The 19907-nt window shown below is 45.0% G+C and overlaps 1 protein-coding gene across 4 annotated transcripts in view; it reads left to right on the plus strand.

Annotated features, from left to right (window-relative positions):
• prdm5 (PR domain containing 5) overlaps positions 1–19907 on the plus strand; it is a 44142-nt gene that overhangs the window by 2838 nt on the left and 21397 nt on the right. For 2 of the 4 annotated variants that reach the window (XM_088394949.1, XM_088394950.1), the window contains exons 7-17: positions 143–238; positions 459–580; positions 1032–1111; positions 1524–1608; positions 1690–1847; positions 2217–2310; positions 2975–3135; positions 5465–5558; positions 12636–12721; positions 15152–15256; positions 15513–16771. In XM_088394949.1, the coding sequence (XP_088251075.1) occupies positions 143–238; positions 459–580; positions 1032–1111; positions 1524–1608; positions 1690–1847; positions 2217–2310; positions 2975–3135; positions 5465–5558; positions 12636–12721; positions 15152–15256; positions 15513–15677 (1246 nt within the window). In that variant the 3' untranslated portion in view covers positions 15678–16771. Of the gene's footprint in view, positions 1–142; positions 239–458; positions 581–1031; positions 1112–1523; positions 1609–1689; positions 1848–2216; positions 2311–2974; positions 3136–5464; positions 5559–6085; positions 7039–12635; positions 12722–15151; positions 15257–15512; positions 16772–19907 lie in introns of those variants that run through there. The other 2 variants (XR_015862271.1, XM_088394951.1) reach the window with 2 other exon arrangements.

Genomic DNA, 19907 nt, shown 5'->3' on the forward strand with positions numbered 1-19907 from the left:
AGTGTTTGATCAACTTCTTCTCCTTGTTCAATGATGTTGAGGAATAGAAGATGCTGGCAAAATGTTGTCTTGAGGCCAGACTCGAGTGTGGCTCCACTACTCCTAAGTAATGGTTTTCTATTTCGACTTGTTCTTCTTCCAGTGTGTTGCACTGTTCCGAGTCAGTGAGCCCTTCGGGAGACTCCAAAGCACATCACCAGTGTTCTCTGTGCCACAGCTCCTTTACTTCAGAATCCAGGTAGTCTTTTGCAGTAGGTCAACTGGGTCGATGCGGGATTGAAGGGTGACACAAGTCACATGACTTGACTTGCTTTGACATTTTGTGGAGACTCCACTAAACTTGCTTAATTTTCAGACTCCAGACTTAGTTCTTACTGGCACATATTTGACTTAGAGCACTATGGTATCTTTTACGTACGGAATTCTCCCCCCGACCATCTTTGCCTTCTCGCGTGCAGTTTCGAGCAGCACAAGGAGGCGTGTAAAGGCGACGCCCGCTTCATCTGCAAGGAAGAGAGCTGCGGCAAACGCTTCAAGAGCAAGGACGCGCTGAAGAAACATAAAGGGAACGTTCACACAGGTCGGCGGCGCTTTTACGGCTCCTCCAGTAGCGCTGCCGCCTTCACTTGTAATTGCCACGTAATTGCGCAGCGGCACCTTCTGGGCTCCGGATAATTTGACTATTTAGGGCAGGATGTAGGCCACGGGTGAGCCCAGATGGAGACTTTGATATCACCGGGTGATTGAACTGAGATTTAGGGTCCCAAGTGTGGTCTGGACTCTGGGAGGGGGAAGTGGATCAGACAGGACCTTTTGAGGTTATGTGGTCACTAAATAAGATCTAATCACCATGACAGTACTTTTTTTTTTTCAGTAAACCAGATGTTTTAATAATGTGAAGGACCATAGATGGGCTAATAGAAATTAGCATTCATGTTACATTAATATTCAAACAACTGCTGGTTTAACATAGGTTGCAGCAACTCATACAAGCACAACACAACATATCAATTGATTGTTTTGTTTTTTAGGAAGTGCGCGAAGGAAACTGACTTGCACCATATGCAACCGAAAGTGCTCGTCGTCTCTAAATCTGCAAGAGCACAGAAAGGTAAGCTACGCATATTCGATATCCCAATCTAACCTCACCCTAACCCAAATTCACCAATGATTAATGAACCACAGCCTTTATGTTAATGCTACAAATAAAATTCCAAGTTGTGTGTATGTGACACATTTTTGCTAAATCTGGGTTGGGCTATCATATTGTTGCTAGCGCTAATAGTAGCTCAGCAAGATTGCATATGGGGCCATTATTCCTCAATGTGACATTTTTCACACTAATTCAGTGCTGCAAGCTACATCTATTTAAAAAACTGGCACATTTTTTTGGGACAAACTAGGTTGTACTGTAAATAGCTCCCAAGTACTGTACGATAAGAGTGCACTGTATGCAAAAATAATAATAAAAATAAACAATATTGTATTAGAAAGATATGGCATTGTCTTTCCGTATCCCCCAGATACACGAAATATTTGACTGCCACGCATGTGACAAGAAGTTCATCTCCACTAATCAGCTAAAACGACACATGATCACACACTCAGGTGAGATAAACCAGCCTCATAAACATCACTTCAGACCTTTTTTCTTCTTGAATCGTCACCATTTTTTTTTGGGCTTGACAGAGAAGCGTCCGTACACGTGCGAGATCTGCAGCCGTTCGTTCAAGCGCCTCGATCAGGTGACGGCACACAAAATCATCCACAGCGAGGACAAACCATACAAGTGCAAACTGTGTGGCAAAGAATTCGCCCATCGGAACGTTTACAAGAATCACAAAAAGGTGAGAAATTGGCACAAAGTTAAAAGTGACACACACAAACTCCTGAATGACCTGTGTCATGTCACAGCTGTCCATCAAGATCTCGGTGGTGGCTACAAGTATAATCTACGCTCTCTTTGCGACCCCTTGCTCTCCTCCATGTTTACTTTGGGGATTGAGGTGTCACTCAGGCAGATAAATAGAGGGCAGCGTGGTGGAGGAGTAAAAACAGAAGCACTTTGAACTTTAATCCCCTCCAAGTCGCTTGTCTTCATCAAGTCAACAGAGCTGAGTGGTGGTAGTGGCGAGCCTAGTGGACGATCCCGTCACGTCCACTTGGTCAAACACGCTGACGCCGCTTTGTTGTTCTTTGTTTCTCCCCGCTCGCAGACCCACTCGGAGGAAAGACCGTTCCAGTGTGACGAGTGCAAGGCCCTCTTCCGCACCCCTTTCTCTTTACAGCGCCACCTACTCATCCATAACAGTAAGGACCACCTCATCTTGTCCAGATTGATAAGGACTGTTTTGTTTCCCACGTGTGCTCACTCTGCCCGTTTATTTGAGGTCATACGGTAGAAAAAGAATCTCACGCGTATCCGTTAGCTTAGCTTCAAGATATTGTGTTCGCTGTAGGCCGAGAGACTGAATCGGTTTGTGCGGCTTGCATTGTCACAAACGACAAAGACGCGATGTAGCTGAAGGCATTTCTCACCTCGGTAGGATAAAGAGGCCGGCAATATGATAGCAGTCTTCCTACAATACATCAGTGGGGTGATTTTACTGTGGGTGGCCCAATAAGATACTGATTAAAGCTGTCACCCATATTTGATGAAATCAGGAGAAATGGAATCACAAAGAAACTTATGGATAATTTATCGTTGTTGCTGAATGTATCGAAAGGGTTAAATGAGCAGACAAGTTGCGATGATGGCCCAATTTTCTGACCGGGGTTCTTTCTGGTTTTAGTTCTATTCTGTCAAACAGTCTTTTCATGTTCACCTTAAACTTTCATCACACACATTGTTGGCTCGGGGTCATCTTTTGTAGTCCCCTAATGGCCTCATACAAATTGTTTTGCCATGATTGAAGAAAAAGAAAAAAAAATCCCGGGAGCAGCTTTTGTTGACAAAGAAGCCCTCTCGCTGCAGGTGAGCGGACGTTCAAGTGCGACCAGTGCAACGCCACCTTCAAGCGCAAGGACACGCTCAACGTGCACATCCAGGTGGTGCACGACGGCCACAAGAAATACAAGTGCGACCTGTGCGAGAAGGCTTTCGTCACGCCCTCCGTCCTCAAGAGCCACAAGAAGGTGAACGATACGGCTACGGCCAAAATGCTCACGTCAAAACATTAGGAACACTTCTTAATCCAAAGCGTGATCCAAATATTCTCATCCTCTTAAAATAAAGGCCGAAGTCAAATTTTGACAACCACTAGGCCTTAAACATCTCCTCAGGATGGTGGCCACCTCTGTTAACATCGGCTACGTTTTTAGTTAAACAGTGCTGATGGCTGGCAAGAAAGGTCCATCTCTATCCAGGTAGGGAGGCCCTTATAAAAGCCGGGAATTGATCTCTTCCTTGATTCAAAAAGGCAGCTCGTCCATTAGCTCAGCGGGGCTTTCAGAGCCCCAAACTGATCCAGCCGCTGATTAGCATCCCTGCGATCTGACAACGTGCATCCAGATTGAAATCGCCACCGCCTTCTTGCCACGTGGCCGACGGGTGCCGTCGGGAGGGGGTTGTCTCCGAACAGCGGGGAACCCGGAGGCCGCTGCGTGATCGCGGATCGTGATCAAAGTGGGCCTAACACAGGAGACGACAACCTGCTGGAGGCAAACGTTGCCCCATGCAATATAAGGGCAAATACTTATCAATGCCATGTTCGCTTAGGCTCATGACACATGCTCTCTTTTTGCACAAATACTGGAAAGCATTAGGAATACCAACCTCGAAATAATGGATGGATAATACACAAATATGAGAACATTTTAAAAAAAAAAATGTTTGATGTGAAGTATAGAAATCTAAAAATATACATATATAATACATGTAAATGTATAGTCTGTTAGACATATTTCATGAATGATACACAAATATTAGCTAAACAACTACTGGCTGAAAAAAACAAGAAGAAACTAATGCCGGCGCCTAAGCTGGCTAAAGTTGAAAAGAATACTCATAAACAGCGACGCCAATGCGGCCTTTCCACCAGCTGGTCCTCGTGGTGATCAAAATTGTGCTGCCGCTGGAAACGACAACCTGGCTGGCCGCAAACTTTGCCCGTCACAAAACAATGTCAAATATTTCTCAATGCCATGTTCGCTTAGGCTCGCTAGGCCGCGTCACATTTTTTTGCCTGGCCTGACGCAAATCAAAAGTAATGGCAGCGAAGAGTGAGGCCAAACAGCTCGCCGCACGTTCCCGGTTTGATCTGGCTGCCATTACTCTTCGAAAATGTTCGCCTTGGAACTCCAGGCCTGGGCTTTCAATCATTGTTTCAATTGACAAATGACTTTGTACAAATGAAAAATGGCTTCGAAAGTTCAACCGGCCGATGTCTATCTGGAGCTGCTTTACGAAAGCTGGAATGGAACTCGCGGTGGACATTTTCAGAAGAAACAATTGTAATCAAGAAAACGAGTGCCGGCAGAGGACGTTGTGTTGATGCTGCCAAGTGCTCGGGAATCCTTCCAAACCAATAACAGTTCTCGTTTTGCCACTGAAAATCAAAGTATACGAGTCACTCGTCGCATAAACATAAAACAAAGAGAATTACAGGTTTATTTAAAACCGAGCAAATAATTTACCTCAGGAATGCCCCTGCTATCTTAATGCTACTACATAATGGCGAAAACCATTGAAGTGCAAATGTATAGACAAACAATGATAATACTTACAGGCATAAGTTTTTTTTATCCTCTCCAAGGAATGACTTTTACGACGACTTTTTGAGGAGCAGTCTCCATGTAGATGGGGGCATAAAACTATTCATTGAGTCCTGCTGTTGTTATATACATTAAAATATTATAGGGATCTCGATCCCATTTAAAGAAGCACATTACATTTTTTTTTTTTTTTTTACCCTATCTGGGGTAACAGCTGGTACTTTCCCGTCTGGGTGCAAACAAGTACATGCATGCATTGTGTGTTTTGCTGTAGATTTGATCTCACCTCTGTCAAATGTGCAAATGACAGACTCGCTGGGTGAGCAGTCCCATCCGCACCGGGCTATAAAATATGTTTCCAGTAAATTCCCCGCATTCCCAACCCGAGGCATTTCCCTCACGGCGGTGCGTTTACGACGCGGCAACACCGGTGATGTTTGCTGGATGGCGAAGCATGCGGGGGTTGAATCGGTGGAGGTCGCCGAGCGCGATGGGGGTCGGGAGGGACTGTTGGGAGTTGACGGGAGATGAAGGAGGAGGATATGAGGCCACATGTGCACCGTGACCTTCAGTGCCAAAAGATAACAAACCTTTAGTTAAATTATGCCTTTCTTTATTGAATAAAAAACACAACAACATAGTTCTCTGGTACCAAGATACCACAAGATGAAAAATGTGTGATCTTTTACTCAATAGCAAAACTATGACCTTGTGTGGCGAAAAGTGTGTTAATGCCAAATTTTTGTTGCAGACGCACACAGGCGAGAAGGAGAAGATCTGCCCGTACTGCGGACAAAAGTTTGCCAGCAACGGCACGCTGAGGGTCCACATCCGCAGTCACACAGGTCAGTGGGGTCATGCTAGTCTCGTTAGCTTAGCTGGTTGAGAAGCATAACTTTAAATGACCTTAGTACAAACATACTTGGCAAAATTCTACAGACACGGCATGCGGTGGGGTACTTTTCTATGCCACGCTGTGATTGGTCTGTCTCAATTTGTGTGTGGGGGGGTCGGTGCTCAGCAAACTTAACATAATTAAAGAATGTTAAAGGGCATCTAAGAGGCCGAAATGGAATAAAATTTTAACATTTTATGGCGTGAATGTACAGCAATGAAAAAGGAAGCGAGGTCATATTCATTCAAAATCTTCCGGAAGGCCCCATTTTCCCAATTTAAAACAGTTAGGAGATGTCTGTAAGATGTTTATGACAAGCTTTTCTTAAATTACCCCCAACTCAAGCATGACAGTGCACTTTCCCCCTGACATTTCTTGCTTAAATGAGAATTTTTTGAGCTGAAAATGTGTTAAAAGCAACCGCAAACAAAAATTCATCCGGTAGTTTGATCCATTTCCCACTGGTACATTTTTCAGTTGCTTACCCCCCCAAACATGATCTGGAAATGCACTGCACACATGGCTACCAGACAGAATGGAGCGCTTGGATGTTCATTAAAGGGCCTTAAACTGGAAAGCTACGCATTCCTGCGCATCTCCTTACCAACTGACTGCTGCCGAGACCTGGCATGACCACACGCACGCCCGCACACACTTGGCTTCTCCCCCATCTTTATTCTCTTGCCGTGTTGGGATAAATGATCTCAGTTTATTTCTGCCAGCAGATAAACTCATGCAAATTACGCATGGTCAAAACATCAGTCAGTGATACGTTGATTTACCAAGCGACTAATTTTTCTTTTTTGTAGTGTCATTTGACCAAAGCAAAGTCATCGTGAAAACAGAGGAAATAGTTTAAATGATGATTTTTGCCTTCTTCCCTCCTGCCATAGTTTGTGTCAGTGTCAGTCAAAAAGAAGATGATGCTCCATGAGTTCTCATCTCAGTCATCTTTTCTCTGTCTCGACTTCCAAAAGCCTTGGTATTGTCTCTGTATCAATACTCTCTCTCTCTCTCTCTCTCTCTCTCTCTCTCTCTCTCTCTCTCTCTCTCTCTCTCTCTCTCTCTCTCTCTCTCTCTCTCTCTCTCTCTCTCGTCTTGATAAAGCGTCTGTCTCACTTGGTGTGGTCTTGAAGAGTGCAAGGACAGGAGTGTGACGTTGAACACCTGACACTCACTTTCCGCCAGGAGCTTGACCCAGGAACTTTTGGCCTAACTAAAAATCTCCAGGCGGATCTGATGTGTAGGATGCTGTTGCAACAATGGCTGTGCAAAAACGTCTCTACCGGGTCTTCCGTTTCATTGGCTGCCTTCAGGTGTTGCCGCGCTCAGTGTGGTCTCCATCTTTGTCAATAGCTTCCTTTGTAAATGTGTGTGTTTCTGTGGATGTGTGTAAGGCGCTGGAGAATGTAAAGCCGTGTGGCCCGCTCTGATTGTATTTATGTAGAATAAACAAAAGGGAGGAATGCTGGGGGAGGGGTGGGAGCCGAGAGGACACCTCAAAGAAAGAAAGGAGCAAAGGGAGAAAAGAGCACTCCAAGAAAGCATCCAGCCGGACGACCCGTGACCCCGACTGGCTGTAAATCTGTCCCCTCCTTCTATAGGTGGAGATTTTTGTGTGCGCGTGTTTGTTGTGTGTCCGCGTTTTTGTGTACGAAGCCTCGGTGAAAGGCGTGAGTCGTGCCCGGAGCGGCCATCCCCACAAGGTCACGTTGTTCTCAGACAGAAGAAGAAAGACTCTAGACTTGTATAAATGTTGTGTCGGAGCTGTGAAAAGTGTGAAATCAACATAATGTAGTGAGAAACAACTTCAACCCTCCAGTTATGTTTGTATTAACGGATTTGGGTCAAATTGACATGCGCATGAAAACAAAGATTCAAACCCTATAATCTCTTGACCCCCAAGCAGACATGCTAGCCATTAGTCCACCATGCTGTCCATATCCAAATATACAGTAAGAATACAAAATAATCACGACACAGCAGTTGAGTCACCCATTGACAATGAAGACGTCAAGTAGACCCGTGGTGATTGTTTTATTTCCGTTTTCTCACATTCCAGTGTCCAGTGTGACTTTTGGAAACATTTACAAAGAAAACATTTTTATCATATCCGCAAATTGTTCGAGTCGCCCCGGGGCTCCGGCAAGCGGCCGCTCTGGCCGGGCCTGTCAATAATCTGCAAAAGACTGCCTCCAGCTGAGCTAAAAACCTCATAAAATGGACAACGCGCCGCTAATCTTGTTTGTCTTCCTGCTGCACAGGAACCTTTGGCAGTTGATTATTTATCCGCACCACACAAACGTCGTTGTAAAAGATTCCCAGGAGATTTCCTCGCCTTCATCTCCCTCTCTTCAAATCGTGGCCGGCACGATGACAGACAGAGGGCAAAAGCACTCGCATTTTGTACTCAAGTACAAAGACGCGTAGAATCCCTACATAAATCTGACATCTTGAACTATTTTTAGTGTTGCGTATTTCGGGTGACTTCAGGAAAATCAAACTTCAGGGTGCTAAAACAACATTGAGTATTCTGATTGTCAAAACAGGTCAAATTTGATCTAAACACTATGCAAGAGTGACGTTCAGTAACAAAGTAGTTGTACTTTGTTACTTCCCACCACTGATGAAAGAAGCGGGTCAAGCCAAGACATGGAATACGGGAAAAACGCGCAGCCGTAAATCTCGTCGTGGTGGCTGTATATTTAGCTTGGATTACGTTTCCCTTTAATGGTGTTTGATCATGCTCAAGTCAAACAAATTAGTCGCCGTCCCGCAGCGGCTGGCGCGGCCTGGCCGAGCTGCCCTGCTATGAGATCACCAACAAGCCGTAAAATGCCAGCTGTCAAAAAACGCTGGACGGAGCGCGGCCGCGACTTTGTGCAACTCGGTAGTCGTGATGAATCCTTCTCTTCTTTTGCTAATTTATTCTCTTGGCTCCTACACTGGTGCAAAAATGGCTCCATCGCTCCATCAAAACGCGGTGAGGGTAGATTTTCCCAGTCCGTGTGTGTGTGTTTGTGTGTGTACACACAGAACATGGCCAAGAACCAAAAATGGGACGGTGGAGAATATTGAGGCCGTAACTGTCACTGTGACATCATTGGAAAAGTCTCGTTCAGGCGCAGTTTGCAGTGTAAACTCGGGGAACCGCGTTTGAACAAATCAAGCTTTCATGCTTCCCGAACTCTCAAGAAAGTGGCTGTGGATATTCATAAAAAAAGCCCCAAGTCTGACTTTGATATTTCAGCCACTGGAGGCCTTCAGTGGATGTATATAGTAGTTGTATGTGTACAATCGAATGGGAATGAGAAACCTAGTTGAAGCGGGTGCAAGTAAACCTGACAGCCTATCAATGCTTGGAAGTGGTTCGTGGTGGGAGGGGAAGCATAATACTTCATTGGAGTCAATGCAACACAGTGTTTTGTTTGACCCAGTAATTAGTCAGTGTCCACTAACATTTTGATACAAAGAACAATTGACATCCCAATCCTTATTACATCAACGAACCCAAATTCTCAACTGGGTCGTCACGATTCAAATGGTTGCAACTAGCCAGTTTCCAAATTAAACTCAACGAGCCATTCCATAAACCCACAATAAAAAAGGGAATGCGCTGCCACTTAGATTATGAAGCATTGCTGTAATTACATAAACACGCTTGTCATCGAGTCCTACAAATGTCTACCATGCGTGCTGCGCCTGATCTGGCATCGTATCAGTCGGCCTCTGCAAATATTCCCTTCACGGGGGAGACAACTTCCAATAAACAAGCCGATATACAATTCACCTTTTTTTTTGGGTCTTTCTTTCCGAAGTCACTTGTTCATGTAATAGTCTCCATCTCGCTGTCATTTGTTACGCTAATTGTGCGCAGACTAGACTTGAAAAGTACGGAAAGACGGTTTAATCAGGAACACGGATTGTTTTGTCGCCGTTGTTGTCATGGTAACAACCTGGAATTCGTTATCATGCTATAAAATGTGAATTGTATATTGGCCTCGCAATCTAATATTCTGGGTTCTGTTTTCCGGTCCTTCAGTTCCCTCTCTTAGATTTACTTTGGACACGGCCTGTCCTCCCTCTTTCAGATTGTGGCGGCAGTCGGCTGGGATGAGATCCAACTCACCCATGAATAAGCATTAGAAAACGTACGCACAGATATCTCAAATGTCCGTTATGGATACGTCAAATGTCCCGCAGTGCGAGAAGAGTTTGCGGAAGTGGAGGCGCTTGTTGTAGCACCAAGGTCAAGTTGTCAGGCATTCCTCGGGGCGCATCAAAGGCAATCTTTTATCGGCGATATCGCATTACTCCGCAGCACCCTGTTGGCATGCCAGAAGGACGGTGGACTGAGTGGACTGAGCGGACTGTGGCTCAAGCGGAGGAAGCCGGGGGATTAATCGTGACAGACAGCGCTAATGTCTTTCAGGCTCCAAAAGCGTTCTTCGTAACAGCAGACTGCGACAAAGCCTGACCATCTGCTAAACAGATCTGCTGACAGCAGTGGAAAGTAACAAATTACAAATACTTCGTTACTGACGAGGGTAAACATTGAGGCGTAAATCTTAATCCAGGGGTATTTAGACAAAAGCTTGTCACTGACTATTGGGAAATTTAGCCAGCAGTTTAGTTCAGTTTCCAGATTTGAACCCAGAACCTCCTAATTTTGAAACAGTTGAAGTACAAATTCCTTGTCCCAGAAATTTGTTAGATTTTTCACAACTTTAATTCTACAAAAAGTACACCTGTATTGTAAAACTAGGCTGGGCCTAATTTGTATGCAAGTCTGAGCGTGCTGCTAGCGCGGTCGTAAAGTTGTAAATACAGTTAACATTAGCATAAAACACGCTCGTCTGTATTTCTACTTACAGTAAGTACAGAGTATAAGTACTTTTCTCAACTCTTCTCATAGAGAGCAAAAGGATCGATTAGCAGAAGAGAGCCACGGTGGGAGAAGCTATCGAGGTGGGGGGAGGCGAGGTTTGTTACGTCTAGATGCCCGGGGGTCAAATAGATGGTATTCCGTTTCAGCACATGCTAAATCAGTTAGCGTCGCGGCACTCGTAAAACCGCCACCGCCTCCCCGTAATCCCCGAGCAATCTGGTTCAATCTGGAGAATAAGTACAGGTTTCCCGTTACGTTCACTCAAGAGCACTAGCGAAAGGCAAGACGGTTACAGAGAGCCGTCGCAGCTCCGTGCTGCAGTTGTCACTTCTGCCTGAAGACACCCGCATTTGTCGCTTTAATCGTGACAAAAACAATTATTGTTTTCCGTGGTGGCAGGAAGTAATGAGACAACGCAAGTCTTGGCGGCCCGATGACGCATGGCAACATGTCCCGAAAATCCCCTTTCCCCTGGTGCACTTTGAGCCTGCGGACCTTTTTTTGTTGTTGACAAACAGGAAAATGTGAAGGCCAGATGTGTTTTGAAAGCGAGTAAACTCGATGCCTTGTGTAGCGTAGCGTATGCTTGTGTGTGGTATCGGGTTGAGTCCTGGGGAAGGCATTAGCGTGCTAATAGTGGCACAGCGCGGTATGCCAGTGTGGCTTTGGATAGCGGCCCTCGCAGGATCTGGCCATTGTCCGCTAATGTGCGGCACAGACGGCCACACCCGCCTGCCAGCTAGCCTCTAGTTGCTAGCTAGCTAAATGCAATCACAAAGTTGCGACAACAGATGTCAATTCCTCTCAAGGCACGAGATGATCATCTCCAATTTTTGCTGGACTTTCAGCTCTCTGTATGACCATTCATGCGTTCGCCCCCTGGTGGTTGAAAAAGTGCTTGATTAGATAAGCAGCAGTGTTCACGATTACAATTCGATTCATTGTGTAGCCCCAGTCAACATTAGCAAATGTTTCTGTTTGTACAATGAAAGCCCTCCGCCTCGCCGAAACATCTTACAGACAACCAGTCTCCTTTAGAGTTGATTAATTGAATTCCCTCAGCCACAATCTTGAGTAAAACGGAATGGCATCTGTTTTTATGTATCCGTTCAAAGTAAATTCAGTAATTCAAAGTCAACACCCTTATGCCATGAGAACAACTTCATAATTGGATTTTAATGAAACAATTTTGAATAACATCTTTCCGGCATCTTGTCTGCTTAGCTGTGAAAAAGCCAAGAAGCCATTATATCTTGTTTTCCCCACGACGCCTTTGGCTTTATTGAGAGCGTTTGCGTGGCACATCCCTGAGCGGTTGCAGCTAATTAACCTCAAATCAAGCGCTCGCTTGCCTTTGCAAAAATAACCTCGCATCGTAGGCCGACGTTACCTGATGCTTTAAAGCACGCTGCTGACATTTCTTGGATTTATAAGCTCGATTTGATACATTTGTGTCACATATGCTTCACTACGTACAATCTTCACAATGCAATAAAATGTGAATCCAAGATCGTTTTGAGTGGATCCTGTCAAAAGGTTTTCATGGCTCATAAATAGTGACCTCATGCTATTTCTTTTTTTTTCTCTCTTAAGATCAGCAATCAAGTGTGGTGCAAGCGGATCACGCGCACGCTAAAACAGATCCATGTGTCCGGGCGGCCTTTGACTGACAGCCTGTCACTTCCCCTTTGTCATCTTTCGGGGGTGTGCTCACATGGGGATCATTCGCAGAGAATTTTTTTTTTCTTTTTGGCCAGAGTCGCTTTTCATTCCGACCGGTCTCGCGTCTGATGTGCTCCCTGAAGCGTAGGGACGGCGAGCCAGGATGTTTTTCCCCGGCCAACACAAACGTTCGCCGGGGCAGCGTAGAGTTTGTGTGGCTCGGAAAGCAAAACGCTTGCGCTCCACCGGTAGCTGGGTCAAGTCGGTTTTGGAGATCACACAGAGATAAAGCGGACACGCAGTCCGAGCAGCTGATTGTGGATGACATTATTGAAGACGTGTGTTCTTCAGTGCGAATGCTAGCTCCCATGCATAGAAATGTCCCTAAAACTTAATTTGTCAAATTGATGTCACATGGTACACGTCCCAACCGCATTTTGCTGCGGAGCCTTTCAACGTATCCGTCTGATCCCGCAGGTGAGCGTCCCTACCAGTGCCCGTACTGCGACAAAGCCTTCAGCAAGAACGACGGTCTGAAGATGCACATCCGCACCCACACTCGAGTAAGTCTTGCACCGCTTCTCCTCTCCTTTTGCCAGTTGCTATTATTGTCTTCTAAAATGCACGTTGATGTAACGTCCAACATCTGTATTGTCTCACCGGCGTACTTATTACCGACGTGTTGGCGGGATTAAGCACGGAACTGATGCCCAAATTCTTGACTTCAACTATGTGAGCAATTCTTTTTTGATGGCTTTTTTGAACCTGGAAAATCAAAAACAAAACTTACTGGATCTCAAAAGTTTTTCTCACAACTACATTTGTCTTGCGTCCTCTCCGTGACCCACTCGTCGTGATTCACGCCGACTCACCACACATTTACCCCCAAAATAGCTTCTTCTGAGCCGCACAAAGTAGCGCCTGGATAAATACGTACGTGCAGGAAGTCGCTTATGCCGCGCGTGTTTAGCTTTTATCCATGTCCTCGGTGACAAAAACCTCCCCATGACACATATACAGCCGCAGTATATACAAGTTTGGGAAAGTAGCCAGACTCCCAGTCTCGATACGTCCACGTGCTTAAAAGTAGTTGCTGTTTACCTTTTTTGTAAACAGTCGACTCAACAAGACGACTGGGAACTTTTCTTACCAGCGTGTGAAACTAAAGTCAAGTCAGGAAGGAAAATTCAGGCCCCAATTTGGTTTCTCCATTTTTTTCCACTTCATTCATCTCCGCTTTGCACACTTTCGTTAGCGTCACCTTCGAAGGTTCGCGTTGTTCTGCGAGCACGTTCAACTCTTAGCACTCGCGCGCAGGGTCACGCTTTGTCGTGTGTGTTTGGGCACAAAACAGCATCAACGGCGAGTCAGAATAAAACACGTTTGAACGGCTGCGGTTACGAGGAGCTTTTTAATAAAGTCATTTTTTTTAAACCGGTCATGTGGCTTTGGCGGTGCGACGAGCAGACGCATATTAAAAGGTGCCTCGGTGGGCCAACGGCGGGTCACTGAGGAATCGTCCAGAGAAAATGTTTTTGTTTGATTTCAACAGTGACCTGCGTCAACCTCAATTAAAGACAAGAACATGCTGCCGTGTGTGTTTAAAAGAACCATAAAAGAACACTTCCGCGTGTAATGAGAAGCCACGCCACCGCACGCTTTCGCGCAATAACAACAAACCACCAGACCAAACAAGCAAAACAGACTTGAAAAGTTTCATGATGATCCAATCAAATGTCTGCTCATTCAATTCTCTACCTACATTTTCTTTTGAACTAACTTGAACACTCTGCTGTATTTTTAGCCAAGTACAACGTTTTAGGGTTTGTTTTTTTTAATCCAAGTGCAGCATCAATAGTTTGTCTTTTTCTTGGGGAACTCCAAATGTCAAAATGCAATAATTGGATTGGCGTCGGATCGCCTGCAGGCCCCAAGTCGCCGCTTCCTGTTTGCATGTTGCTTTACAAACGAGGACGCCACGCGAGGAAGTGAGCTTTTCTTCCTCGTAAACAAACAAAGACTCGAAGCTTGCCTTTTCCATCGGGTCAGAGGTCATCAGGCTGAACAGCTGGCGCAGAGTGAAGGTCAACAGGTACAGATGTTGCGTGTTAACGGGGTCGCGCCCACCAAAGCATTGTGGGTACGCTAAAAGCCTCGCGTCCATGTGTTTTCTGACCCTTCAACTTTAACCTCCTTTTTTTTCATGGCCAAAAGAAATTCCATGTGATCGATGTGTTCAAAATATGGCCCTGGGGCCATTTGTGGCCCACTACCCCAAAAGAGAGACATGTTCCTTTCACCAATCACACATCGTTGGCCAATAGCACGAATGATGCATTGGTTTTCGTAAATGTGCAAAATCCCAAAAGAAGTATTTATAAATAAAATAATATCAACATTTCTATTCTATTTGTTTTCATAAAAAGAGGGCAAAGAATGATAAAATAGCCTTTAAATGCTTCAATTTCCTGTTTGCTCCCCTTGGAAGAAAAACCTTGGACACCCCTGAATTAGTTGCTAACAAACACTCACAACACACACACATACACACATACACACATACACACGGCCTTTTGTATCCTGTGTCAGCCGAGCCCCGCCCACATGATAGCGTTTTTTTCCCAGGCCCTCAACTTCCTGCATTCACCCCGTTGCCTTGACAACGGGGGACCAAACATGCCCATAGCCTTTGCTATCGCACCCACAGTGACTGGGGGCGCCTGCGACGATTAACAGCGGCATCCAATCAGGGTGCGGGTGGGCCCGTAGATTTGAGCCACGCCCTGACAGAGGTCAAGAAGCCATCTTGGTACGGGCGAGCCGATATATGTTCAAATCCCTTGTTATGTGATTGTTCCTTAACGGTTATTCATGATAACAGCCTGGTGGCAAAATAGAAATAAACAGAAATTACGAGAAATAATCCACAGATACACCGACATGGTCAGGGAAGGAGAATTATGTAACCTTGTGCGTTCACGTGTGCATTGCAGGAGAAGCCGTACAAATGCAGCGAGTGCAACAAAGCTTTCAGTCAGAAAAGAGGCCTGGATGAACACATGAGGACGCACACGGGAGAAAAACCTTTCCAGTGTGACGTGAGTATCCTTCACCTTCACACTACATGTTGCTCAACCATGTATTTGGGAATGACAAAAAATGAATGCAGAGATCCAAAACCAAAGTTCTTTGCTGACAAAAAGCTGCAATTAATCAAGACAATGGGAAAAGGGAACCAAAAACAGGAAGTAGGAACGCACCAAAATAAACATGAATGGGTCCATTTGTATTTTTAGCATGCTATCTGCTAGCATTGTTGACATTTCCTTTCCCCTTATTTTTCTGCGGCTGCAGGTGTGTGACCTGTCCTTCAGCCTGAAGAAAATGCTGAGTCGCCACAAGCTGACTCACAACCCCAACCGGCCCATGGCCGAGTGCCAGCTTTGCCACAAGAAGTTCACGCGCAACGACTACCTCAAAGTGCACATGGAGAACGTCCATGGAGAGACAGATGGCTAGACGGACCTCTATCTGGATGGACAGACAGACGTACGGAATAACACATTGTCCCAAAGAGACAGTACTGTGTAAAAGTCTGTGTTGAGCGAATAGGCACCTTTCTCCAGATCCTTCTCAAAATTGCATCCGAATGATGTGTTCAATGTGGTGTGTTTTTCTCAGTTTCCTGGAAAAAAACAAGAACCCATTGGACTTTTTTCACAGTACTGTACGTGTTCAAAATACAGTGTTATTTTTAGCTGCTTGTTTTTGTTACACCATGCAAATAGATATTTCTATTATTTATCTTATTTTCTACCTTCAATGGTGTTTATTGCTCCGTGGAATGACAATTCTCAAACAATCGCGGAGCAACTGAGTCAGTGGTAGACGCTGACTTTCCCGCCACATAGAAGTACCCCGGCGTCGAGTGTTTACAAACATAAAAAGGTGGGTTGTTTTCTCTATAAGGCGTAGCTCGGTGCAAAACAGTCTTGCACAACTTTTTTTTAATTTAATTTATATTTGTCTCAACGTGTACAGAAAGAAGTGTATTGCAGCCACAGTCAAAGTTTGATTGTGCTTTGTGCTCAACTTGCGCCATTAAACATAAAACCGTCAAATCTTGAAATAATGTGATGTCACATTATAGCGTGAAAACATATTTTGAAATTACATGATACATTCACCAAAGGTGAAAATCACCTCACGTAAAAAACGTGCTAATTTCATATGAAAATATTGTTATGAAATAAAGTGATAACCTGAATACATGTACTGAAATAATGTACATAACAAATGCGTCATAACGATTCTTATCTCACGTGAAAACATGATAAAATATCAAATATCGTGATAACTTGATAATGTGAAAAGATTGTATCTTCAAATAACATGATTTTATAATATAACGTGAAAACACTAACTTGAATGCACCGCATAATGAGCGATATTTATCATCACAACAACAATTCTTTCTGGTAATTACGTGACACTGAGCCTTTTCTCTGTCTGTGCGGCAGCAGTAAGCGTCGCTAAACATGGACGCATTTTCACTCCAAGTCCCCTTTGATGTTTCTTCTCCCGCATCTCTGATGAGTTCATGTAATGGCATGTTAGCGAGACGCTGATTAAAAGTGTTTGCGTCTTGTTGTTAATCTGTCTTCTATTCCGGGCCGGGCTAATTGAGGCCTTTCATTGGGGCCGAGCGGCGTCACGCTAAGGTGCCTCTCATCTGCGCTTCCCAGCGGCCCGTGTCCAGGCGCGCCGTATTTAGCTGTGTGAGAAGATGCCGTGTTTGTCAATAAATTGCGTGCCGTGCGGTTGGACGATTTGTTGCGCGCCGCGTTCTGGTTACGGGACATGACCGCCGTCTGCGTCACCGAGGGATGACGGAAGATGCGGCCGGGTTCGAACTTTGTCCCGATGTCTTATTCCGAGCACAATGTTGTCTGTGTTTGCTTGTTTTGGAATTGAGTGGAAAGAAAGAAAAAAAATACAAACATTCCCACAGATGCGCGCCAACATGTTGTAAAAAGTGGGGACGAGGTCAACAGAGTGGCACTCTGCAAAATGGAGTAGTATTATTGTGGCAATAATATAGCACAGCTATACTATAGTATATAATAGATCTATCTATTTATCTCGCTCTCTTTCATATATACTATAGCATATCTACACGGTATATATGTAGAATGTGAGTTGCGTGTTGTGTCTACCGTTGCCTCCCCTAAACATTTCCCCTTTTGGCTTTCCTAACATGTGATTTTCTCTCGGGACTTTCCCAGTCGGCCGTGACGTCGCCGCTTACCTCGCTCGTCCCATCCTCGCCTTCCATCGAACGTTTAGCATCCCTGTACGAGTGTGTTCATGCGTGCACTTAATTGCAGGTTTGGAATGGAAAACTCACTTTTCCTGCCCCCCCTCCCCGCAACCCTCGCATGCGCCCCACCACTTTCCACAGGTTGTCATTATGCCACCACCAGCACCCCTTTACAGCCAAGCGCCGGCACGCATAACAGGTGTTGCCGTGGCAACAGGTAGAAACACCCACTTTGCAAACCTAACGATTTCCAACCTTAATATGAACGGCAATGAGCGAAGATGCCTCTGTAAGCGACGTCTGACATAGTTTTGTCCTCACTACTGTCGCTCATGTTTTGAATTTGTCCGTTTGTGGCTGTAACACAGCACCACCGCCACCACTCGGGCCTGTTTCCTGTCGAGTTGGGGATACGCACCCACCCACCTTTCATGTGCTGATTTGTGCTACGCTTCACTGAACCTTGACACACATACATAAACACACGTGCACACTAGCAGGGGTGCTAACTTTTGCGGCGAGGTACCCCACCACCCCTTGCCCTCCCCTGCCCCCACTCACTTTGTCCCATGGACGAGGTTTTGTATTTTGGGCCTGTGAATTAACCACTGAGGCAGACCACACACGCACGCAAGCCCGATGTGAATGCTTAAAACCCTCTAATGCAAGCTTTAAACTCCAACTTGAAACCCTAACCCATGTTTAAAACCCTACATTCAAACCCCAACACTGTCTTTACAACCTTTGTTTAAAACCCTAACCCTGACTTCAATACCTACTTTGAAACACAAACCGTAGTTTAAAACCTTAACCCTGACTTCCAAACCTACTACAAAACTCTAACCCAGCCTTTATAGCATAGTTGGGAAGCCTATGCCTTATTTAAACCATTAAGCCAGACTTCAAACCCTACTTTGAAATCCTAACCTGTGTCCTATAACCCTCTCTTGACACCTAACACTCAAACCCCATTTTAAAACTCCAACTCTGCCTTGAAACCCTACTTTCAAACCCTAACCCAAGCTTAACCCCTCCACCTGAAACCCTAGCTGATGTTCAAAACCTCAAACTGGGCCAAGGAAAACAAAAATGACTTGACTTTAAAATCCTAACCCAATCTTAAAACCCCAATCTGAAACCCTGACTGTTATCCTAAACCCAGGTTTGAAAGCCAACTTTGAAAAGGAATATGTATACACAATTTGAGTATGTTGTGATGGCAAGCAGCTGCCGGGGCTGGACAGGAAGTCAAACAAATGAAATGACTGTTCTTGTCTTGTTGTCGGTCCAACCACACACATGCACAAACACACGCTGACAAACATACATCGTGTATGTCGCTCGCCCACATGGAAGCAGAAGAGCGGAAAACCCAAGGTCCTCTGGTGGTGTGGCGGTAAAAAAAACAAAGTACAAATATTTTGGTACTGTACTTAATTAGATATATCAGCTATCCGTGCAGCGGGAACTCGACAAGTTTAACCTTTGTGTTGTTTACAAACATGAAACAGTCGTTTCATGAAAAGAAGAATTAAGCTAGCAGAAACCAGAGCCTAAGAAGGCAACTGGCGCGCAGGTGCTTCACACGGATGAGGAATGTCGGGCGCTCCCCTGAACACTCTGGCGACAGATTTATTGCGCCTGCTCGGCGGTCCGCCGCAGGACTGATCAAATCAGGAAGTTGAAGATACCGTGCCGCACGTCGGCCTTGATCCCATAAGTCACGCGTCAGACTGAAGCATGAGGGTCCGCAGCAGTTGGGACCTTCACGTGCTCGTAAATTAAATACTTGTTCGGAATCAAGCAGGAAAACTGCTGAGGCATGAACATCTCGGGAGTTATTCTCTGGCTTCCGACTTAAGATACTGTAACTCCTGCGCTGGAGTCCTTCATCACTCTCTGGTTGTGTTGACATTCCGAACAGATTAAAAAATGTAATAAATACAGAGACTCCGATAGTTGCCAATCACAGGTCGAAATCGAGACGATACGCTAGTCTTGAAACAGAAAGCTAACATCAACTGTTATACATTTTCCAATCTCCTTCGATGTACTAAGACGAAGGCGGAAATGTTGACAGAGTATCACAAAACTTTGGAGGCAATTCAAACATCTTTCACAGCCCAACCGTGCGCGAAGACATGCGGAAATGAAACCAAGACTTTTTCACTCAGTGACCCAGAATAGTTGACAGTTTGGCGAACTTAAAAGCCTCGATTTTGCCTCAAGGCTAGAAAGTGGTTAGCATCGTGAAAGTCAGCACAGTCCTAAATTGCTCATGTGGAAGTACATTGAATTTAATGGCAACAATCAACTGATAATATCTAATGTAACCTATATATTGTCTAAATTTATGTTTCTTTGGAGTCCAGAACCAAAATGTAAACACAAACTGCTTTTTCCAACAAAGCTAAGTGTTGCAAACAAAT

This window comes from Syngnathus floridae, chromosome 13, assembly GCF_059516105.1.
Source record: "Syngnathus floridae isolate MCC-2025c chromosome 13, RoL_Sflo_1.0, whole genome shotgun sequence".
Classification (NCBI taxonomy): domain Eukaryota; kingdom Metazoa; phylum Chordata; class Actinopteri; order Syngnathiformes; family Syngnathidae; genus Syngnathus; species Syngnathus floridae.